The sequence below is a fragment of the Camelus ferus genome, chromosome 5 (genome assembly GCF_009834535.1).
Source record: "Camelus ferus isolate YT-003-E chromosome 5, BCGSAC_Cfer_1.0, whole genome shotgun sequence".
NCBI lineage: Eukaryota > Metazoa > Chordata > Mammalia > Artiodactyla > Camelidae > Camelus > Camelus ferus.
In genome coordinates this window covers 44,823,800-44,848,342 of record NC_045700.1, presented here as the reverse complement: position 1 = coordinate 44,848,342, position 24,543 = coordinate 44,823,800, and the positions used below count along the sequence as shown (strand labels likewise).

The 24,543-nt window shown below is 44.4% G+C and overlaps 1 protein-coding gene across 4 annotated transcripts in view; it reads right to left on the bottom strand.

Annotated features, from left to right (window-relative positions):
* GAD1 (glutamate decarboxylase 1) overlaps positions 1-24,543 on the bottom strand; it is a 38,930-nt gene that overhangs the window by 9,358 nt on the left and 5,029 nt on the right. For 3 of the 4 annotated variants that reach the window (XM_014562912.2, XM_006189058.2, XM_032479665.1), the window contains exons 3-12: positions 24,267-24,329; positions 18,566-18,724; positions 16,599-16,841; positions 11,966-12,056; positions 5,197-5,309; positions 3,937-4,052; positions 3,774-3,853; positions 3,496-3,550; positions 2,112-2,228; positions 768-832 (exon numbers count right to left, since the gene is read on the bottom strand). In XM_014562912.2, coding sequence (XP_014418398.1) covers positions 768-832; positions 2,112-2,228; positions 3,496-3,550; positions 3,774-3,853; positions 3,937-4,052; positions 5,197-5,309; positions 11,966-12,056; positions 16,599-16,841; positions 18,566-18,724; positions 24,267-24,329 — 1,102 coding nt within the window. Of the gene's footprint in view, positions 1-767; positions 833-2,111; positions 2,229-3,495; positions 3,551-3,773; positions 3,854-3,936; positions 4,053-5,196; positions 5,310-6,179; positions 6,755-8,162; positions 8,634-11,965; positions 12,057-16,598; positions 16,842-18,565; positions 18,725-24,266; positions 24,330-24,543 lie in introns of those variants that run through there. The other variant, XR_004319920.1, reaches the window with a different exon arrangement.

Here is a 24,543-nt window from a genome sequence, read left to right as displayed (position 1 = left end):
CTCTTTGTTTATGAACATCTAATTCATAGACAGTAAGCTTCAGGAGAGTAAATCTTTCAGTTGATACCACCTTCTACATGTTGCCTTATTTTTCCTATATGTACCAGGTACACCTTTTTAGAAAAGTGTCAGAGGTGGCTGGACATAATACGGGTACCTGAGCATTCACGTCCATGCCTGCCTGTCCTGTGACAGGCACTCAGTAAATACCTGCTGAGTGAATCCATGACTCAATATGAATTCATTTTGGATCAATACTTAGAAGTCAGGTCAAAATCATATTTGGCTTAGAGCACCCTCTGAACTTGAATAGTGAACAAGAAAATAAGTAAGTTAGGTAAGCTGAGTGTCCTACCCCTCCCCCAGGTGTAAGCTTAGGGAGAAAGAAGAATGAAATGAATCAGTGCCCCTTCCCGTGCCCTTGACAAACTCCCATTTAGCCTCCAAATTCCCACACAGTAAGTCTCCCTTCTCTCCTGCCTGGGCACCTTGCAATCACATCTGCCAGTGAGCTTATCACGAGGTGTGGTCACTCTTTGTTTACTTGTTTTTCTCTCTTTCTAAACCATGAACTCATTGTGGGGAAAGCTCAAAGATGACTGATTTCCCAGTACCTAGCGTATAACAGGTGCTCAGTAAGTTCCCACTGAATGAAAATGAGCTTAGATTGAATATGATTCTGGGAGTCAGGGCAGGGACATCGGCGGACTCAGTGGCACAGCAGGTTTGATGGCCTGAGCGGAAGGGGACCCTGGCTCAGCCCTTACCTTTCGATGCCGCTGAGTTTATGACGGTGCTTCCTGGACATGAGCAGCCCACCGCCCCAGGCGGCCTGTGAGGACAGAGAAAAGAGAGGGAAAGGGGCTGTGACACTGAGAAACCCAAACCTGGCCCCCTCAACACCCCCAGCAAAGCATGAGAGAGAATGTAAACAGTGAGAAACAGAAGCTTCTCTAACAAGAGGAACCCTCACTGATTGTTCAGCTGAGGGCATTTGTAGTTATTCATCTTTGATCACTTCTCCTTCAAGTGCTCCTCCAGCTTAACGTCGGGCATCTGCACAAGTGATTCAGGTCAACTGGGGCTGAGCCTGTGGTGCTAAGACCCAAGTCCCAAAGTGCTCTGGAAAGCCAGAGACACTCGGTGGGCCCCCTGGGGAGCTCCAGAAGCAACACAAAGGACTGGAGGCTGCTGTCTGATTCTGCCTACAGTAGAGCTCTAAGGGCTCCTGAAAAACTCAGAAAGTAGCAGCCCTGGTAGACCTGGAGGTCCCACAACAGCTCCTGCAACAGCAAGACATTTTTGTGGGTCCCCTGATGCATATCTACCGAATGGCTTGGGACCCCATGTGACACAGGAAAAGCCTATGTCATCATCTGTTCACTAGAAGGGTGGATCACCCCCTTGTCTAGTTGTGAGAAGTTAAACCCATAAGAGAATGGAGAGAGAAAAAGGAAAAAAAAAAAAAAAAAAACCCCACCGAGTCACATATGTGAAAATGTACTTCTTGTGTTCCTGGGAAAATCTGGAAATAAATCTCTTAATTGATAACACCTTCCAGATATTGCCTTCTTTTTCCTATATGTACCAGAAAATGTGTTTCATTCATTTCTTCCTCCCTTCCTCCTTTTCTTCCTTCTTTCCTTCCTCCCTCCCTCCCTTTGTTTCTTTCTTCCTTTCCACCTTCTCTTCCTTTCTTTTATAAAGAAAGTCTCATAGATGGCTGGACTAAAGGAATACTGCTGAGTGTCCAGATTCAGATTCACGGCCACTTTCTATACGTTATACCTTATATTTTTCCCCCTCTGTATTTCACTCTGTAGCCATTTGTTCAGACAAAAGCTTTCTGGGAAAGTGACAGAGATGGAATTCTAGGATGAACCACAGAAGACAGCAGTTGGCCAGTAAGGACTGGATGAATCCCAGAGGACAGACAGGCCTGGGGTATGCACCTGCTGTGAATGGCCCACCGAGGGGCAGGGGGCAGAGAAACGTGGTGTGGAGAGAGGCGACAGGAGGAGCTTGAGGCAAATCATAAAGCAGAGCTGCTCCCCCCTACCCCACCTCACCCATCCTGAATGGACCAGGCCACTCTGAATTATAGCACTTACATCGACATGCAGCCAAAGGTTATATTTCTCACATATATCTGCAATCTCCTGTATCGGATCAAAAGCGCCATAAACAGTCGTGCCGGCAGTTGCATTGACATACAGAGGAACATATCCCTATAAGGTAAGACAGACAGGCTGATTAGTCTTTCCAACCTCCCTCCTTTCCACATGAAGAAGATCTGCAGTAGCACTGACTTCTAACAGCGGTCAGCTAAGCTGGTGTTCTATCAGACACTCCTGGAAGATCCTCTGTTGGTTCATTCCTTCATTCCTTCATGTATTCAACAAATACTTTTTGAATGACGTTTACGTGCCAGGCTCTGTTGTGGATGCAGGGAATCCAGCAGCGAGCACAAAAGAAGATTTCTGTTCTCAGGGAGTTTGCATTCTAGTGGGGGGTGATTGACAATCAACAAAATTAAATAAGCCAAATAAATAGTATGTTTAGTAGCGGCAAGTTACATAGCAAACAGTAAAGCAGTAAAGAGTGATAATAAGTGTTTGGAACGATGGGAAAGTAGCTCTGGATGTTATCTGGACATATGTTTTAGAAGCTGTGCCGTTCTAAGTGTATTAATGCCATAGTAATACTGAAGCACGGTTTGGTTACTGAAAACAAGTCTATACACCATTTCCCTAATAGTGGATACGATAAAATTTCAATGTGAACAAGAAATACATGATAAGGTGGAGTAACAGAGCTCAGACAGGCTTGGGGAAATCTCTGACTCCTAGAAGCTGCCCCTTCAACCCTTTGCTCAGTCCCAGTGACATTTCTATCCATCTCCTCTGCTGAGACCCAGGCAAATAACCACAGTTAGAGAAGGAGGTACAAGAATGTAACCAAAACAATGATGAGTTGGTAAATGGCCTGACAGTTACCTGGCAGTGCCCTGTGGATACATCTGTTGTATGTGATTTTTCTGTTTAATAGAATTTATTGAGGCTGGATTCACCAAGTATCATGGGCGACCTGCCAGGGCATGGAAGCACTTTGCTAAATAGAATCCTAACCTAGAATGATATTTGTTACAATGAAATTTCACTTAACAAGTAGCAAGTGAAAACCTCAATTAGGCTGTGTCTTCATGATGCTTAGAGACTGGATTTATTGACCTACATCAAATTAATCACTTGGCACGATGAAGACAGAAGGGGTTTAATGACTGAATTTTTGATTAAAAAAATGATATTGTATAAACAGAGCTTTAAAGCCAAGTCATCACACAAGCTGGAAATAAGCAAACACAGAAGAAAAGAATTTTAGTAATGCAATAAAATTATCTCTTGTATTATTAAAGACTTATTGTCTAGGGCAGAAAAAAAGGAATTTTTTAAAATTTGTATTCACCAGAGTTTAGATGCACCCTAGGGGACATACCTTTTGCTTGGCTTCAAGAATTTTTGCCTCTAAATCAGCTGGAATTATCTTCCCCCTGTAATTATTATAAAAGGAGAGAAATTAAAGTGAAGAATCAATGAGATTGCACATGGAAAAAAACTTCAGCAGCAGCAAAAAAGTAATTTAATCGGATATTTTCAACAGACCATTAGCAGCTTGGCACACTGTACTGAGTCAGTCCTTAAGCACAATAAAACAAATTTAACAGATGAGCACATTTAATACATCAAGAACCTAATATTCACTCTCCTGCCTACCTTTCATTGCACTTTATCAAAATCACATTGTCGGTTCCAAAGCCAAGTGCAGCTCCAGCCTTCTTTATGGAATAGTGACTCTGCAACAAACACAGGCTTGAGGTTAGATGTGAGAGAGTCCCTTGGAAAACACCGCAATCCATGAGCAAGAGCACCAACTCACGTGTTCTGAGGTGAAGAGGACCAGCTTGGGCACAGCTGCCATGCCCTTGGTCTTGACTTCCGGGAAGTACTTGTAGCGAGCAGCCATGATGCTGTACATGTTGGATATGGCTCCCCCTATCAGCAAGCAGACACACGGGGAGGTGTTGGGACTCCCTCCTTGTTGTTTCTAACAACAAAGGCTTAGGTGGTGTCTCAAGAGACAAGGGAGGTCAGAAAAGGGAAGGAAAATATCCTGATAGGTTTTGCTGGCCTCCCTGTTGCCAGGGCTTCCCTCTGGCCCCTTTGCCTTGGAAATACAAATAATCACACTCATTACCAAGCCATCTAGGCAATTTAGGTAGAGGTGATTCACATACGTCAGTGCCTGTTCCACCTGAAGTCTAGGCAGAAATATAAGAGATGGCAGCAGCAGTGGCTGCAAAGACACAGGTGAGTTACAACCTTCCTGCTTCCACTTTCTGCACAATCTATTTACTGAACAAAGATGAATCTTTTCTCTGAGTCAGAAAGACAGAGAAACAGAGAGTAATAGAGCCTGTGGAAGGAAACAGTGACATTGCTTGGATACTCTCGTCAAAGAACAGCCCAACTGAGTTATTGAGTCATTTGGGAGAGCTCTAAGTATATTAAATTAAAACCAAATGCATGTTTACTTAAATAAAGATGCAAGGAGAACTGAGGTGAGCAGGTATGTCTGGCCAACACAAACGAGCCATGTTTGTGTCAATTACCTGACATTAAAGCAGGCAAATTCATGGACAGCTTAAATTGCCTACTTGCAATTCCTATTTTTTCTCTTCCCCTTGTACACAACCACGTTGTCTCTGACACCACCCCAAACTCCTTCCTACCTCAAAGATTATCTGCCCTTGTTTTAGAGATTCTTATTGTATCCATATTGAACTAGAGACTTAAGGTAGATACACCATTTTGGCTGACATGGATTAGTCAATTGATGATCTTGATTCCCTGATCCCCAGGTTCATCAAATGCTGTTGACAGACCAGAGCTGTTGAGCATGATTTAGACACAGCCTTTGTCAGTTTGTGTGGGTTTGGGCACAGCCTTTGTTGGTTAGTCCACACAGAACATAGCGGTCTTCCTAGCCTTCATTCTGACAAAGACGGGAAGGCAGGGCTATTGAAAACACATATTTTTAAGGTCATCATTCTTCCACAAACTCGTTTTGTGTTTAGTGTTCTTAAAGATCCATGCTGCAAACCTTGAGGAGAGTCAGGGAAAGAGAACAGAAACCTACCAGGAGAAAATATCCCATCACCATCTTTACTTGACCATCCAACTATCTCTCTCATCTTCTTAAGTGTTATTTGCTCCATGAGGACAAACACTGGTGCAATTTCATATGTAAACCTGGAAAGGTGGTAAGAAAAAGAATGAAAATAAAGCACTCGAATCGCTTATGGAGGAACACAGATAACTGGTTTAGTATTTGTACTTGGGTTCTAAAAAGAGATGCTCAAAACCACTGAAGCAATTCATTTCCTGGAAATGCATTAAGTCACCATCCATAAAATATCAGAAACCAGCCTGGGTTACCGAGAGAGGTGGTGGAAGTACCTGGCTCTGTGATCCTTCACCAACAAAATAAACTCTTATCTGAATGGAACGTCTTAGATGTGGTCCACCCAGAGAAATAGAAGGAAAGAAAATGCCCTTCTGGGTCCCTTTCACCTCTAAGATTATAGGATGATGCAAATGCTAATCAAAAAAATGTATTCTAAGCTCTGTATAAAATTGGTTTGCAAAATAAAAAAAAAAAAACTGACTACCAATTTCACACGTGTAGAATCTATAAAACCCAGAGCCAAAGTCTATCTTTTAAAAACAATGTAAACTGTGAAGATAATTGGAAATATTGACCCAGGTTTTAAAGATCTCAATATAATTATCTACATGGTTTTTCTACTGATAATCCCCCAGGACAGCTATGTTTCTATAATTCGCTGAAGTCAATATCTGTCAAGAATAATTATAAGTGATGATTTTCTAATTACCAATTAAAAAAACTCAAGAAGAATGTCAACTGGCATACACAGTTAACTGTGGGCATCAGATACACTGGTAGGTTAGCTTTGTCTTCTGATTCAAAAGTAGCAAGCCATCCTCTTCTCAAAACAATTCAAAACAGAAGCACAGTCTGGTGACTAGTCATTGAAACAAGACCATGGTACCAAGCATAGGGCTTCAGAGAAATCAAAGAAAGTCTATCTTCAGAAAATTAAGCCAGAAAACAAAAAGATATTTACTGACTATGAGGCTGTTTGTCTTTCTTCTTTTTGCTTGACCTTCTTAAGTATTAGAGTCCGTGGGCTCGCCTCAGACCATGCTTGCTAAAGAGAGATTCCTGGATTGACTCAGCCTAGTGGTATGGAGAGACTTTATCACTGGTCAGGGTGTTTGGGCTGAATGCCAATGCTGAGGACTCACAGGAATTTTTGCTGGCTTAATGACTTAGAAAAGTTATTTGCAAGATGAGATAATACTTGTACCTAAGACACAGGTGAAGGTCCTAAGTTTTAACCATGGAGAAAAATATAGCATTCAAATTAATCACATGGTGGTAAAAGAGGACAAAAAGATTCTGACGGATCCTCGGGGTGTATCTTTTGGCAGAAGAGTTCTGTTTTCCAAAAAAGAATATATCCATTTTCCTTGGGAGGACCCTTGAAATTTAGGAGGAAGACCCTTGGAAATCATATGTTCAGTTACCATCACCTCTGGAGGTCACAATCATGCTTTGGTTCTGCTCTGAGCCCCATCACCGTAGCAACCAACATTCCCTCATGTCTGATGGCCTGATAAAGGAAGAAGAAGAGAAGGATTCCTGGTTTAGCCTGTGCTGCTGAGGGTACCAAGGGGGCAAACTCACGATGTGGTTCTAACCACTCTTGAACAAATGTGTTATCAACAGTGCCCCTGATTGTTGGAAATGTTGGAATGGCAAAAGTGTTTGCGTGGTGAAGAGGTACTGGTGGCAGTGTGTGTGCTGGAGGCTCACAGTACAAGGTGAGAAGGGTCTCTAGGGTAAGGCAAGGAACAAACAGAATCACATACCATAATATCAGAACCTTATCAAGGACAGGATGGAAGCTGGACTGGAGTCAAGTCAGTGCAGGAACCACATGGGGAAGGGAGAAAGGATGGGGTTGAAAGCCAGGGGGCTGGGCCACTTCATGATTTGAATCCATCAGTCCCAGGTTTGCATGAATTAGTCTCCTACCTAAGGACCAGGAACGTGGCCATTACTCTCAGGATCAGGAGGAAGAGTCTAGAGAGCTCTGTCATAAGACTCTCTGATCTCATCGATTTCAGGTTCCTTATGTCAGATTCCTGAGTCCTAAACCTTTCTTTCAATTCTGTTCAACAAAACTTAATGAATGACTATTCTCTGCCAGGTGGCTTCTGGATGTTATAAGACACCATTTCCAACCTTGAGGAGGAAGCTTACTAGAATGAATCCAGCATCTGGTTCTTGGCCTTAGCTGCATCCTATCTGACAGTCCATGCCTGGGTCTGAAGGACCAGTTATCCCATAGCAAACAACAAGCTTATCCCGATTCGTAACTTTAGTCCTGGCATCCTCTCTTGGAAGATGGTAGGTGGCTCCATGGCTGCTGATCCTCAGCCGGGCCTGACAAACGGGCTAACCTGGTGTTCCCTGTTCCCGATACTTCCTCTGACCTAGCCTTCTCATCCTGGGAGTCTGCCTGCACCCAAAGCCTTAGGGAAGGCCTTGCAGTTCACTCTAGAGCAGTGGTTCTTAAATTAATTGAGGTCGCTGATAACTTTGGAACTCCAAAGAAAGCTACGGTCCCTCTCTCAAGGAAGAATATGAGGATATATGCATCTCATTTTGTATATACTTGCAGGAGATTCTCCTCTTGCAACTGGGACTCCAGGTTAGGTACCCCTTCCCTAAGTGACAGATGACAGTGGATAAAGTCAAGAGATCAAAGGTCAAATATGGATTCAGAAGAAGCTGATCAGATGCCAACGTCATGGTACATACAAGATGACATTTCAGAGTCAGAGGATAAGAAACTAAACCTGCCAAAAGCTCTAGGTTGAAGCATAAGAACATGGAATTGAAAATAAGGGTTTAAAAACAGTAGGTTAGGGATGTTCATGGAGTGACACTGAAGGAGAGTTTCTATGTTCTGAGTAGGGCAGTGAGTTCAGCCCTGTTTTAGTAGTTCAACTCACCTTCCCAGAGGGATTCACTCCAAATCAAGGCAAATTGGTTGTTAAGCTATAATTTTTTTTGTGGCAGAATCTGCTGATTGCTAACAATGATTTTTCCCTTCCTTCATTCAGCTTTATTTGGGGTTGCAATTCATCCAGATCAAAACTGTATTTTCTCGTCTTCCTAGGTATGGCCATGGGATTAAGTTCTGGCTAAAGAGGTGCTATGAGAAATGCTGTGTGGAGCTTCTGAGGCAGTTTCTTAGAAGGAAAGAGTGTATTCCCCTTTTGTTCTTCTGCCTTCCTCCTTTTCTTTCTTTCCTTCCTTTTTCCTTCCTACCTCCTCCCTCCCTCCTTCCTGAGTTCTGGAACTCATAAATGATGGCTAGAACTCCAGCAGCCAGCCTGCACCATGAGGTCACTTTGAAGACAAGAGCCGCATGCCATAATATGGATCCAAACAGCACAAGGATCTTGCGAAACCGGGAACATCTTTAATGAGAAAAAGAAATAATTTTCTATGTTGACTCTCAAATTCGATGCTCCTCTTAGATTTTCCCTCCTTATAGATGTGGTGGGTAGCCCATCTTTACCTTAAAAGATAACACACCTGAGGGGGGAGCTCAGTGAGCCCCTCTGGTGTCCAGAGATGATGAGAGATGGAAACAAAAGGGTTGGGAAGTTGAAGAGAGGGATAGCAAATGACAACAGTGACCTGTGGGGTGACTGCCTTTCCTAGGTGCGTGCACTACACCTCAAATACACTAGGTACTTAAGATGGGTGCCTTTTTAGTCTTCAGAACCACCCTGTAAGGTAGATATAATTACCCATTTTTCTGAAGAATAGATTGAGGTTCAGAGAAATTCACTGAATTGTTTGAAGATCTCACATTTAGGATGTTTTGAGAGCCAAAATTCTAAGTCCTTTACATCACAGCTGCTTTTCTATGACAAAGGAGAACTATTTCCTGCAGGTTCTCCTCTTAACAACCTACCTAGTAGTATAAAATGACAGATAACCCATAGAAAATCTCTCTTGGGTAATTCTATGAAAAAAAAGGCTAGATACTTGAAATCATAACCTGATAACAAATAGCTGTAATAGACCTTGCCACTAAGATTATGTGTTGTCGTCAGGTGCTTGAGGGTAGGCTGTTGCTCACACCTGGGGACTGCTCAACCTGCACAGTTGTGCTTGGTGGCCCCATTTTGGAAGAAAAGAGCTGCACATGCCACGGCTAACTATATATTGGTGATGTTTTCTTTGGATCATCACTAAGTCCTTGCTTGGAAGAGTTTATCTCAAAGCTACATGCCCAGGCAGGAGTGAGAGCATGAACATGAATGTTCTTTCTATTGTAACAGTCAGACACTTCCCACTTTGCCACTCAGATTAAGATACTGGACAGCTTTTTTAAAAGACTGTTCTGAGGCATATAGTTGTTATTCCCTACTACTAGTACCACCCAAACTCAATTATTTGTGCAGGTCAAAAAAAATGAATGTATCACTAATTAAATCCTCTGCCAGAAAAGATCCTTTCGCCATTCTTTCCCAGGCTTGTTTTGAACACTGTTCCCAGTTGGAGGAGGAACTCGTCACAAGAGAGCAAATTTCTGCATAAGCACTTGACAGTGCTGCCACATTTCATGATCTTCCAGGGGAAGTGGCTTAGAACAATTTCTGCATAATAGTTATTACTTCTTCAGACAATGCCTTGTCTCTAGAACTGACAGAAACTATTTCACTATTTTAAATAACCTTCACGATCGATCTGTTGGAATCGGATCGTATTTCATAAATATCTACTGGTCGGGACAGCTGCAATTACGATGTGCCATTTAGTTGGGCCGGCCTTGACCTCGGATGGCTGGAATATATTTTAGCGTTTCATGGCTGAGCTGAGGTAAGTGAAGAGTGAGGGACCTTGATTTTATGAACACATACCAGATAAAGGACAATTTGTGAGATCTTGCTGGTTAAAGAACAGCCTTTTAGGGAAATATGTGGTCATAAATGGTTCAACAGGGTGAGTTCCTTCTATTAACCTTGAGATTGAGCTCTATGTATTAGGAAATCAGCTAAGAGGCCTACAGAATACACACTTAAGGATACTGGGTGAGTTCGGTTCCTGTATTAATAATGGTACTTGGGCATTAATGGGCATATACGTCCTACTCTATTTTTCTCATTTATTTTCTAAATAGTTAAGTTTTTTTTTTAATAAAGCTTTATTTTATTTAATTAAAATGGTTTCTTAGTGTGAGATGTTCCAATTAAACATTAGTGTCTTTTTTCAAGTTATAATTAGTATATTACAATGTCTGTGCTTACTGATATATTTTTATTTCACAAACTGTAATACAGTAAAGATTTGCAAAGAAGAGTTTTTTATCCAAGGAGATCATACAGGCAATTGTACCTTTGACCCAATTCCTCCTGGCCCTTCAGAGCCTTGGTGACCCAACCTGGACACACTGTGAAGTTAATCTTGACTTGCAAGCAGGGAGCAGGAAAATCATTTTGTTTTTCAACCAGTTTAATTTTTTATGCCTTTAGCACTAATGGCTTCACTTGTCACATTTGCTTTTTAAATTTTGCCATTGTTGTTTTAAATTAGCAAAGCAGGACTCCTTAATTAATAGAAACTCCTCTGAATGTAGTTAAGTATTTGAGTCACAGCATTAAACAGCTTTGGGACACACACAAATCAATATATAATTTTTAAATGCCCTTTCAGGTTTTGTGGCCGGTAGTAGATTCTTTAAGAAAAACAGAATACTTCTACTTTAATAACTTACATTCTATCTTGCAGTCAAACGGAATTTCTCATTTCAAACAATACCACCCTTTCACCTAAATTCATTTTTCAAATCTGCTTTACCATAAACTTAAAATGTGGATGGTTATTTTCTAAATATTTCCACAGTGACTAAAACTCATATAATTCTTATGTAGTTGTTTTTAAATTATTGCAAAATAACTTAATTTATTATTTCCCCCTGGAACTTTCATAGAATGTGGTACCATCTCTGGCTGTATAGTGATAAGACATTATCATACTGTTGAAAAAAAGACAGTACTCAGTAGGCTATGATGACCCTCCATCAGCCTGTAACCTGTCCTATCTCCAAAGATGGCACGTGTATGTAGAAGAAACTGGGATGACTGCCGGAAGACTACCCAGGTAGTACCTGTACACCCACCCCTCCCATTCCCAGGACCTTAGAGTCAGTTTCATGTAAATTTACAAGAACATAGAAACAAAGGCTTTGCCTACTCAAATAAGTATGGGGAAAAATGTCAAATTCAGAAAAAAAAAATCACGTATTTTGAAAGGAATATATAATGTGTCAAAACATGAATTTTGTTTTGGAATTTTTAGTTAAGCAATAGGTTGATCACATTGATTTGTGGCTTTCTGGCAGCTTTAATCATGAAGAAAATAGGACCTAAATGATAAGGACCGATATGCTTGGATGGGAAAATGGACCAAGATCATACCCTGAAAGATGACCTCTTTAACTATATCATTAAGAAATATGGAGTCTTTTAACATGAAGCTGCACACTAAATTTTGAAAGCTAGAGTTATTACTTCTCATGATGATGCTCTTATAAAATTGTATTATTCAATTAAAAAATATTTTATCAAGTATCTACGATTAACTCAGAACTATGATAAACCTAAAATATTTTATAGGAAAAGATGACTAGGGAACCTGTAATAAAATTATTATAGAACCATTGGAATTGGACTTCTAGTGCAATAAGCCATACTCATACACCATGGTTGCTTATGTGAAAATAATATGGGGGACTTACATATTGGTATTGGCAGTTGATGTCAGCCATTCACCAGCTAAACCAATGATATCCAGTCCAGTGGAGAGCTGGTTGAAAAATCGAGGATGACCTAGAGAGGTGAGTAACAGGCAAGCATCAAGGCAAACCCAGATTTTTGAAGCTATCTTCAAAGCAGAATGTCCACTCCATTAGGCCACAATGATGGGACCTCCATCCCAATGGTCTAATAGGACTGCCCAAGAATATTGGAGAAGGAAGGGCAGGTTGACCCACCCTACACCAACCTTTAGCATTGAGGGTGTCCCCCTCCCCACTTGTATGTTTCTACAGCATAATACTTTGAAATTAAAAACAAAATCCAATGTTATAAAACAAATAATCTGGTATCTTTTTTTATTGATTTCCATATGAACTCCTCTGTTGTATTTATTTTTTAAATTATAGATCAGGATATGGTGATCCTGATTTTCTCCATAATGTTTCCAGTTTTAATTTAACATCTCAAGGAGTTAATCCCCAAGTCAAGGTTTATTGATGGAGGAGGAGAGGCTGCAGGCCTCAGAGTGGGTTGGTGGCTCTGTGGACCAAACCAAGCCCAGGGAAAGTGCCAGCCCTGAGGCTGATGCGGAGGGCCTGCCATCACTCTCTGGGTCTCCGTGTCAGTCAAATGCAACATCAAGCATTGGTGTGCCCTGCCCATGTATGATAAGGTGGCTGACAAGCTAAATTTATTGCTGAGATGACCTGGCATCTGCTCTGTGAAACAGGGGCAGACACAGCCTCATTCACTCGCTGAGTTGTTGGTAGAATAATTGTTATTATTATGTAACTCTAAGCCCTTTCAATCTACTCTATGCTTTATCAGTCTTTGTTCTCAGCAAATTCAGGGTTATTGCCAAGTTTTGGCCAACTTGGCGTTCACAGAAGACTCAACCTCACATTAGCCGCCTTGGCTTGACTGTCATGAAGGAGTCAACGCAATAGATTATCTAGGGGTGTGTGACAGAGAACTGGTGTTAGAAAGATATGCTGACTGCTGTGTTTCCAGTGGAAATTGCTTTTGCCTCTGAAAAAAACTGTCAGAGAGCTGATGTTTGAATGTTCCTGATCTCAGTCTCCTCTCTGAGGAAGTCTGTCTTTCTCTACATATGATGGGAACTCATTCAGAACACCTGGCTGATGATTTCTTCTATCAGAATATACCAATCCCTGCACCTCAAGAGTTGCCCAGAAATAATAGTGATCTTTAGAAAAAATAAAAGAAGCATAAACAGTAGCTTAGTGTAAGCACAAGGCCAGATTCCAGACATTCATATAGACTGACTCAAATAGCTTAGTTTGTTCACTCTACTCTGCTCATTGCCAATAAAATCTATGAGATCTCCTACAACATGACTAATTTTCTTGAAATCTGTTTACTATTATATATGCAATACCCATTTGAAAACTTTCAATAACATTGTTTTAAGAAAATCATAAATAAATGCAATCACTATTTGACAATGTATCAAAACTAGGCTGCATGGCAGAGGCAAAAGATGGACAAAGATAGACTGACATAGATACCCTCAAACAAAAGTCAAACAGATCTCATTGTCTATTAAAATATAAAGGACAAAGTCCCCCCTTACTTTTCTTATTTTTTTCTTATGGCTTCAGCCTAATACCCCAAATCTTATATCAGAATTTCTACCAAGTAACAAAATGACCTAGTTTCAATTTCAACTCTCTATAGTCAATGAAAATAGTAACAGATGACACATGTGGTACTGAGCAGCACATGGCTTAGAGTCAGGTAGAGGGAGAAAGAAATTTTTTTTAAGTTTTTGAATAAACTTCAAAAAAAAAAAAAAAAGAGCGAGAGACATGGAGAAGGAAAACTCTTGATTAAGAGACTATTAAGCAACCGCAATGTGGGGGACTCATTTGGATTGTGACTCAAGCCATAACAAAATAAAACATTTATGACATTTCTGAGACAACTGGAAATTTGAACACTGACAATTTGATATTAAGGAACTATAAATTTTGTGTTTTTTTCAGATGTACCAATGATAGTGTATTTTTTAAAGAGTCCTTGAGGGTGAAGAATATTTATGATTGAAATAATATTATATTGGAGATCTGCTTCCATATAATGTAGAAGAGAGGGAAGCAGGTGGGGGGACAGGTGCAGCAAAATTGGCAAGAGCTGATAACAGTTGAAGCTCGGCGTTGAGTGTATGGGATTCATTCTACTATTTTACTCCTGTACAAGCTTAAAATTTTGATGATAAAAAGGAAAATAAGGAAGCTGGCATATCTACTGTGACTGAGGGCTGACTGCTGTCTAAGTTCATGGAGAATCTATATACACTGGTTCCTTTGTCAGAAGTCTTTGTTAGTTTTTAAGGAAATTTCCAAATGCTATCATCATCCCTCCACAGACTGTACCCAGATCAGTAGGTTTTCATACTAAAACCCGATTCATTATTTTTGCTGAGCATTAATACCATTAAAAGGTTTTTTTCCACCATGTGGAATACATGTGGGTTTACTCTGTTCCTCCAGTAACTACATCTAAACTACAGACCAGTAACCAGGAACTGTGTTTTCACGTGGGCAGCAACAGTACACTTTGCCAGGGTCAACATGCAAAGATGCAGGTTTCACAATGCCTGAAGATTACGAACTCTGTAAATGCAATTATTTGCTTCCAGAAGCTGCTTTGAAGAACAGGGATGAATGTCTGCAGGCTAAATATCTAAGTGCATTTACACACTGTGCTCTAAGAGTCCATGCTTCTCTCACCATGTGATACTTCAGCTTTGTAGGCAATATGGGTTGCTTTTATGACAAATCCATGTTTGTTTTTTTTTGTAGGGCAACAGTATTCTGAGCTTTAATGATAAAACTACATGGTCTCATCTCTCTGAGAACTGACAAAATAAAAAATACTGGACCAAAGCTAGTTAAGCTAAAGCACACATGGAGAATTCTCTTTTTTCCCCCCAGTAAATAACACTACTTGATCTCCATCAGAACAGGTTAGCCATCAGATGTAGGTGAGTTACAAGATGAGATGTAACTAAATTGATGAGAATGCTTTTCTTTCAAAATCCAACACAGGCTTTGTAAGATAATTGTGCCTTGTCCATCCTGCAGTTATTCAAGGAAGCCACACTTATTTCAGTGGTGTTGGCAGACCTCAAAAGCTGTTTGGGATTCCTTATTTAAAAATGTCTTTTTGGCTAGCCTCATTATTTCATTATAACACTTGTTTTTGACATCCAATAGCCTTGCTCAGCTCTATTACCACAATCTCCCCTGTCATATTACCAAATGACTAGGAAGAGTGAGTGGGATAATAAAGGAGGGAGAAAGCAAAAAGCACAAGGGGCTCCTGGTCATGGCCTCAGGGCCTCCCCTGTGGTGACAACTATGCCATGGCCTGCCAATTTCTGCAGATCAGTCTACCCTAGAGCTCAGGAAAGCCAGGTTGCAGTGGGGAAAGACAGCAGGGAGATCGAAAAAAAAAAACAACAACAAACAACCCACCTCTTATCCCTAGGCTTAGAAAGAGCCAGACAGAGATCCCCAAAGTCCTTGAACTTGAGGCAATTGGAAAGTAACCTCTTTGGCCAGGATTGCTGAGTAGAGAGGGTTCCTATAACATGACAGGGAGGCAAGAGGGCATTCTCCAGAGCAATCCCCCCCATTGGAGATATGATTTGGTACCTCAGTGTGTCTAAACTCCAGAGGACGGAATAGAATGAAAAGGGTGTGGACGTGTGTAACTTTTGGGCCTCACCAATAGCAGGTTTTGTGGGTTGAATTGTGTCCTGTAAAAGATAGGTTCAAGTGTTCATCTGAGTAACTTTATTTGGAAACAGGGTCTTTGCAGACGTATTCAAGCTAAGATGAGGCCATACCGGATAAGGACTGGCCCTAATCCAAAGAAGAGACGGATTTGGGCACACATGTGGAAAATGTCATATGAAAGTGAAGACAAAGATTGGAGTGATGCATCTACAAGCCAAGGAAAGCCAAGGAATTCCTGCCACCACCAGAAGCTGTGAGAGGCAAGGATGGACCCTTCCCAGGAGGCTTCAGAGAAAGCGTGGCCCTGCAGACACCTTGATTTTGAACTTCTAGCCTCCAGGACTGTGAGAGAATACATTTCTGTTGTTTTCAGTCACCCAGTTTGTGGTAATTTGTATAGCAGCCCTAGGAAGCTAATATAGAAAGGGAAGGAAATGGGCCCAATTCTCCCCAGTTTCAGGGACAGGCAAGGGTAGGATTTATCCGAATGAAGGAGATATGAAAATGGAAGAGAGAAAAGAAGTAGTGATGGGTCATTCTGCTCTCTTTAGGTTGTGAACAACCTAAAACCAAGAATGAAAACTCTTTATACAGACTTGACATGGCACCATGGAGCTGTATCTTTAAAATCTATTTTTACAACAATAAATGATGACGGGTTTTTGCCTGGGTTGGGCCTTCCCCCAGATGCCACTGCCTCTGCTTGGCCTGTGGTCAAGGAGCGCTCTGCTGCCTTCCCTTAACAGGGCTTGTGTTTCTCCTTCAACATGACTTTGCCATCCTCACAACTGGCAAAGGTCCGACATGGGGCAAGGTTGCCACTGCATGTCCACTTGGCTCTCACCCTTACCTGTGCGGACCCCATATTTCAAAGTGTCTCTGCAGTCAACCAGGATCTGCTCCAGGGACTCGGGGTGGTCAGAGAGTTCCAGGTTGAAGCCCTCCATGCCTTCCAGCAGCTGGTGGGGGTGATGAAAGTCCAGCACCTTGGTGGAGCGATCAAACGTCTTGCGGACATAGTTGAGGAGTATGTCCACCACCTCCAGTAAGAATTGCACAGTTTGCTCCTCCCCATTCTTAGCTGGAAGCAGATCTGAAGGGGGGAATAGCCAATGAGTGGTTATAACATGACTCCTACCTGGATTTCTTCGGCTTAGAAATCCCCAATAGCCATAATATCTTTATAGGCCTAATTTTCTTTCAGGAAATGTATGCACGTTGAGAATCTGATGTACCATCTCCCCAGAAAAATGCACGTATGCATATGCATGGCAGCTTTGCATATATTGCATACATAGAAAGTTGTTTCTAATAGTTAGGCTGCTCAGAAATGATCATTAAAAAAGTGCTTCGATGAAGTGAGCCAGAAGGAGAAAGAAAAATACCATATGATACCACTTATATGTGGAATCTAAAAGACACAAAAGAACTTATTTACAAAACAGAAGCAGACTCTCATAGATACAGAAAACAAACTTATGGTTACCAGGGCAGGAAGTGGGTGGGAAGGGATAAATTAGGAATTTGAGATTTGTAGGTACTAACTACTATATATAAAATAGATAAACAAGTTCATACTGTGTAGCACAGGGAACTATGTTCAATATCTTGTAGTAACCTAATATGAAAATGAATATACATATGCATATGTATGACTGAAGTATTATGCTGTACACCAGAATTTGACACAGCATTGTAAGCTGACTATACTTCAATAAAAAAAAAAGTGCTTCAAGAATCCATGAGTAGCCTGTCAATGCTGTTGTCCATTTGCAGGCTGACAGGGTACCTGTGAGGCATGTGATGGACAGGGCTTCTGTCTTGCCTCCCCCAATTCCAGGTGAGTGCCTCTACATCTGGTTCAGGTACTGGGCTTTTGGTTTGATGTTATGATGTGCTTGATCTGCTGCTGGTGGAGGGTAAGGTCCTCTGTGAGTAGAGGCTGAGGTCCCCCTAAAGAGGATGGTTCTTTATGGTGTCTTTAGACAGAAAACTAGAACCAGAAGATGGGGCTCAGGAAGGTGGGAGAGGGAGCTCCTGCCTCTCTCTTGACCTTATCCTTTTGGGCTTGGACTTTGGGATGCCTGGAGGGGACTTTGGGTTCCAGCCTCTGTTAGGCAGAATCAGGCTTGGGGAGGAAAGCTGTAGGGGGCCCCAAAATGAAGTTGTAAGCCATTACTCAAAAACAGACTGTCTGTATAGGAGGCTCTGTGTCTATTTCTTGGATTATCTCTCCAAGGTTTAGTGAGTCTTGTTGACTGTTCTGGTCTGGCCTCCATGACTTATGGGGAGTTCATGGGAAGGAGTGGGGGTGGGTTTACCTTTGAGCTGGTTGGGAAAGCCCGGGAAAGCACTGCCTGAGACCACGTTGCAGGGGCAGCAGTAATGAGTGAAAGATTTCCAAAAAGAAATCGAGTTTTAGGACAGTGCTTTGTTATGAAGCCCAGTTACACAGCTTCCCACAGGGTGATTCTGTGGTGGTTGTTGCCACCACCTTGGAGGATAAATGTTAACGGATCATTGGATTTTTTTCTATGAAAGTTCTTTGGATTCTGAGATGCTATGAATCTATGTTTGTCTTTGCAAGTGTCTTTAGAGTTGACTGTTCTGATTGCCCTCATTCAGCTCTCAAATGTTGGAGACATGGGAAGTAAGGAAGGAGGGAGTATATTCTATTCAGATATGGGAAAAGCAGTTTTGTGATGGTTCAAAGAGAGTAATGATATTTTTGGTCAAAGAAGCAAAATTTCAGGAAAAAGTCAAGAAATTCAAATAAGGAACCTACTGGATAGGGATGGGGCTGGGGCTGGGGACTACCTCGAGCAAACAGGTTGGAGAAGTCGGTCTCTGTGCGCCGGAAGCGGCCATCCCTGTCGCTGTTTTCACAGGAAAGCAGGTTCTTGGAGGACTGCCTCTCCTTGAAGGCACTCACAAGCCTACTCTTCTCTTCCAGGCTGTTGGTCCTCTGTAAGAAGCCTGTAGCACAAGAAGCTGGGTCAGAGGGAGTGCACCAAACTCCCATCCTTGGAGGGTCAGCTGCTGGCCCAGGTCAGCTCTCCAAACAGGGTCCTCGCATCTCCTGAGAAGCCACTGAGTGTCTGTTTTATATACAAGGGCTCTGGCACTGCTCGCCTTCAGGCGGGGAGGGGGCAGTGCCAAGTGTCATCAGTGGCACAGACCCAGTCATGCAAGAGAGAAAAACAGTAAGCGAAGCCCATTCTCCTCTCTGAACATGACAGTGAATGCAGAATTAAGTCAATTGGACAGCTTCCACTCCAGTAACCAGCCCCAGGATGGGGTTTTAAGGGAAGGGACGCAAACGGAGAGGATGCTGCCAGCACTGGGTTTATGGGCTGTGCAACCAGAGGGAGGAGGGGGTGAGGACCAGCAGAGGGAGGGAGGGAGTGAGGACCAGCACTGAGGATTGGGGAAGTTTCTTTCCTTGGGCACCACATAAATGCTACCAGGGTTGAATGTAAGTTTAATTTTTCGGACCCAAACCTAAAGTGCGGTTTTCCCTATACCACCCTTTCTCCTTGAATAAAGGTATTGGGGAAAGAGACAAGAAAGCCTAAAATTTTATGTGTGGTGACATTTAATTCTAGAAATACTGATTGAGCACCTACTGTGGAAAAGGACTTTGCTAAGCATTTAGGATGGGGCAGATGAAGATAAATGAGACTGATCCCCTCTTCTCTGGGAGCTTATAGCTTGGTAGATGGTGACCAACAACATAGTGAAGCTAGAAAGCCATCCAAGAACTCCACGGAGTTGACCTCTGAGCCCAGAGTAGGCTTTAAAGCACCTCCACTCTGGCCCTCAGAAGGAGTGGAAATCTCTCCAGCTTGAGACGAGCTGCAAACACCACCAGCAGCAAACCCAAAAGGGCTGGAGACTGCCAACTAGGAGTACATTCCCTGCCTCAGTTCCTCCACCCACCCGTCCCCTCTGGACCCACTCCTTCCCTCAGCATCTTCTCCAATTCAGCCTTGATCTTAGCCTGAAATGCAACACCCTGAAAAAAAAGAAAGTTCTAAACTCCTCAGTGACCCTAAAGCTGTCTTTGTAGATGCCAAGGTCCTTGGGGAGTCATGCACATCACAAGGCAGGCTTGGAGGAAAGTCCCAGAGGTTGGAGGAGAGACAAGTTAATCTGGGGAATTTGGCTTTACTTCCCCAGGATTGCAGTTCAGTGGTGAGGGGTGGAGGAAGGAGGGCTGCAGGGGAAGACTGCGGCGATTAGAATCCTCCCACACACACAGGAGCAGGGTCTATTTTTGGAGGGAAGAATAGGAAGGCAGAGACATCAGGCCTTTCATTGTTCCCAGCACCTTTTAAACTTACCACAAAAGCCCTAAAGGATATCAGGAGGGGGACATAATAGAGCTCCATACTTGGATATAAAGATTGGGGTGGTCTATCCTCTCCCTCGCCTCTTCTCCTACATTCTGAATTCCTCCTCCAAATCCCCAGAGTCCAAAACCAGGAGTCTGCACTCATTAACCAGAGGGATGGATGCAGGATTCCCTGGCTCCTGAGTGAGATTGCTCCCCTGTGCCCAGAACAGGGAGCTGTGGAATGCTGCCACACTAAAAAGATCAAATCCATGTGCTCTGATGGAGGTGAGGTCCTGCCTAGCTGAATGCCTGCTCTTTCGATCTCTGATCTCTGGTAGGCTTGGACTCACTTCTGGCAAAGTTTTAAGTCTCTCTGCCTTGAAAGCCCTTAGCAACTCCTTTCCTCTGAGAAAGGACTTCCATTTGGGCTTTGGATATTAATCTCCAAAGGAGGTTTTGACACAGGCGTTCCCAGAGGTGTCCTGATAGGAACGGAAATGACAATTATGACACAACTTTAAACCTGAATCCCATTCCTGGACACACTTCCTGAAATGCTCTAGGAATCAGTGTTTTTACATCTTGTAATTGTCTTATGAATAACATACTTACATTAAATTATAATTTGTGTTAAAAACCATTAATTAGCTAATATAAACACTAAATGGATATTATTATTGGAATAACTTTTTCAGAAGGTATCTGTTTTCCAAAATATTGGGAGCCTCAATAAAAGGGAAATGACCCAGTCCTCTCTGGGCTCTGAGAGGCTCTGGAAGGAATTGGATGCTTCGCCCAAGGATGACGGGATAGTGGATGATACTGAGGTCTGTACTTTGACAACTTCCCTGGCAAACAAGGGGTCCTGGAAACAGAGGTCCCTGAGACTGAAGCTGATTGTACTCCCTTCTGGCTCTTCATCTCAGCTATGAGGACCTGGTTTAAGCCTGTGATTAACTGGGAACTTAGCTCAACATTCTTAGGAGGCAAAGAGGCAAGCAGAGGAGAGCTGAAGCCTCAGTTGGCTTTGGTCAAGTTGTAGCCCTGACTAGCTTCCAGGGATGAATAGGAGGCAAGGCCGTCATGACTCAACCTCTGGGCCAAGGGAGGATCCTGCTGCTGGTTCCTCACTGCTGCCCCCAACTTAAAGGCCTAATCAGACCAGTGAGTGGCTGTAAGTGTGAAGAACTGGAGAGCACCAGCTCAAGCCAGTTGTTTCCAAGTGAGGCTTGGAGCTGTGCCTGGTGTAAGGGCACATGCCCAAGGGGGCAAGTGAGGACCGAAGTGCAACCCCCCTGCTCTGGCTCACCAAGCTGTAGGATGGAGTTGCATCTCCCTAGAGGAAGGGGCTATTTGCCTGATTTTTCTGGGCTAAAAGTACCCTGCCAAATCTCCTCTCCCCAAACCTTTTTTTTTTTTTTAAACTTCACAAGAAGCCATAGATATAGAGTATTTGAAGTCTTTCTCTGTTAAAAAGTTGGCAACTGATACAAAATTAAACACACACATACAAACACATACACACACTGCCTAGGCTAAATAAAACTGCTCAAGGGCTGTAACTGGCAGCCAGTTTGGGACCTCTGCATAAAAAAGTGACTGAGGCCAAAGGACACACTGGGAAGTTAGCAGAGCCCAGAGCCAGAACTGAGGGCTCCCTACATCTCTTCTATTTAGGTCATGCCATCATGCCTGTAGCCATCCCATTCTACCTCTTGGCAAGACCCTGGGTTTCTTCTGGCCGACTGCTCTCCCAGGGGATTCTGCTCCCAGAGCAAAGAGTTCCACTGGTGAGACCTGGGGCCTTCCTTGCAGCTTTATTCTCCTAGGGGAGGGGGCAATCCAGGAGAGGGGATAGGAGAGTGGGTAGCGGTTGAATCAAAATTCAAGGCACTGACGATGCTTAGTGGGGGTCACTCGGGGCAATGAATTTGGAAGTGAGATGACCATTAGTCCCTCAGCTACCTTAAGGTGAAAGGTCAAACCAATCTGGATAGTGTCAGGTCAAGAGGGTCATGAAGGTCTGGGATTAAGGGATGAAGGTATCTGTGTGGACGAGGGGAGGGGCCTGTGGATTCAGGTCAAAACCAAAGACTGCACTTTGTCTTGGGAACTAAATTAACGGAGAAAGCCTGAGTTGGCCCAAAGTATGGAAAATAAACGCTAATGTGGAGCCTCCTAACCTGCCTTTAGCAGAAGACAACTTCCCCTTAACACACTACCTGTCACAGGTGTCGCAACTTTCCTGAAAGTAGTGTCGGGGAGTAGGGTAGAAGCAGAAGAAACTCCCCCAGGGTGGTAGCCCCCAAATGCCCAAGAACTCACCCTCAGGGGAAGCTGATGCAAACTTCTGTTCCCCTATTCCGGGGCCCAGGGGAAGCTCCTGCCCCTTTACCCTTTAGGGATACTTTGGGTGTGTCTCTCTTTGGGACGTTTAGACCTTTTCTTCTCTGGGACTCCAGGACCTGCAGTAGGGGAGGCAGGAGGCACCTCCCTGGGCCGAGGTCAGGAGGCGGGGATGCGGATGGATGAAGGCTGCCTGCCAGGCAGGGCTAGGACCGCGGGGAAAGCAGCCCTCACCCCGAGCCTCCTCCACCCTGTCCTCGACCGCGTCGGGCGCCCGGGGCTCGCTCAGTTCTGCTTGCCCGGCTGCAAGACAATGACGGCTGCTGAAGCCGAGCGCCGCGGCCGCCAAAGGGACCTGGCGCTAAACGGTCCATTAAGCTGGGAATGGCGGCTGGGGGAGGGGGCTATTTATAGAACAAAGCTCGGCTGCAGCCAGCTGCCCCCGCGCGGGGACGCGGCCCCAGCCTGGCCCCACGAACCTCGCGTGCTGGGGAGAGGGTCGAAGCTCGGGGCCACCCCGCCGCGGGGCTGGGCTTTCCCTGTAAAACAGCTCGGACTAGGAGTTGAGCAGCCCTTTCTCACCGTAAATGCTGCTTCCGGGATCGAGGGGACCGAGCCCCAGAAACGCGGGGAGGGCGTCGCGTGACAAAGCGGAGGAGGAAGGATGACCCCCGAAAGCTGCTAAAGAACCCCTCTCGCTCCAGCCACAAACTGCCTCCGCCCTGGGGCCCCGGGAAGCGGGGCAGCTGGGACGATCTGGCCCAGAGACCACCGGCTCGCCCGCCCTCTCGGACGCTCCCGGGCTGGGCAGGCGTGCCCAGCGCCTGCTCCGCCGCTATCTCCGGCGCGCAGCAGCTGACGGATGGCCTTTTAATAAGCCCCTCGTTAATCTTCCTCCGCCTCTCCACCCCCTGCCCAGGGACGTCCGTATTTTCTGGCCCGATAAGGCTAGAGATTTTAGACGGTGAAATGTAGCAAGGAAATCGGGTCCTCATTGTTCAGCCGGAGCCACTCAGCTGTATCCCTTCGAACAAATCTCCTTTTTTTCCTTTAAAAAAAAATGCACCCCTTGGGCGTTTTCATTTTGACCCTCACGTCTCCAGAAAGCAGTTCTTTTTCTTCTCCAGCTCCCAGATCTATTTTCCTTCCTCTCTGGTAAGTCGTGCCTGATACCCCCTTTCCCTCTTGCAGGCCTCACACCCTCGCCTGCCCTCTTTCCCTTCCTTCCTCTCCTTCAAAGGCAAGCTCGGCAAACCTTCGAGCTTGTGCCGCCCGCACTTCCTCCAGGCAGGCCACGAGGGCTGCAGGCAATCGTTTCTCTTAGCCGCCAAGGCCCCAAAGAACGAAATTTGAACGCATTTCGACGGACGTCAAAAACCTCCAGCCGAGAAGGCCACTTGCAACGCGCGATGGTGGAGAGGGAAGGGGGACAACGTGTCAGCCACGGTCTTAGGCGGATATCTTGCCTTGGGCCTGCTCTCCAGGAAAGCCAGGCCGTTTTACACCACCTTCGGGAAGCGCAGGCGGAACGCATGGGTCGGTACGGCCCCAGAGCGGGGTTGTCACGCGGGAGCGCTGTGCTCGCGCCCAGCCAGGAAGCCCCACGGAAGCGCAGGACTCCAGCGGGAAAGGTCCCTCGCGGGCGCTTCAGGAGAGGGCAGAGGAGGGTCAAGGCCAGTAGACGAGCGTCTCTGCCGGGCTTCCGGGCTGTAGACACCTTATAGGAAACCAGACCCAAAAGCCAGGATCCCCTTCCGCTTAAGTCCCACTCTTCTTCACCAACAAAGCCCGCTCGCCTCGCCTCGCTGCGGGGCCCCAGCGGGCCCTTTCACTTACCACAAATCTTCAGCCCCAGTTTTCTGGTGCATCCGTGGGCCACGCCGCACCAGGTGTCATACGCTAGAAGGCAAGAGAGGTGCCATCAGTGAGGGTCGGACCGTCGGGGCAAAGGTTTTCTGGGGAGGATGAGGGCAGGTCTTCGCCAGTGCGCCTCATTGAGAAGCTCTTTCCCAAAAGGAACGAAGACCCAGATCTTCGGGCCGATGGACAGACTTGTGCCCTCCAAGGCCCTACCACACGCCCTTCCTGCTCCCACCTTGGGTACAGAACAATG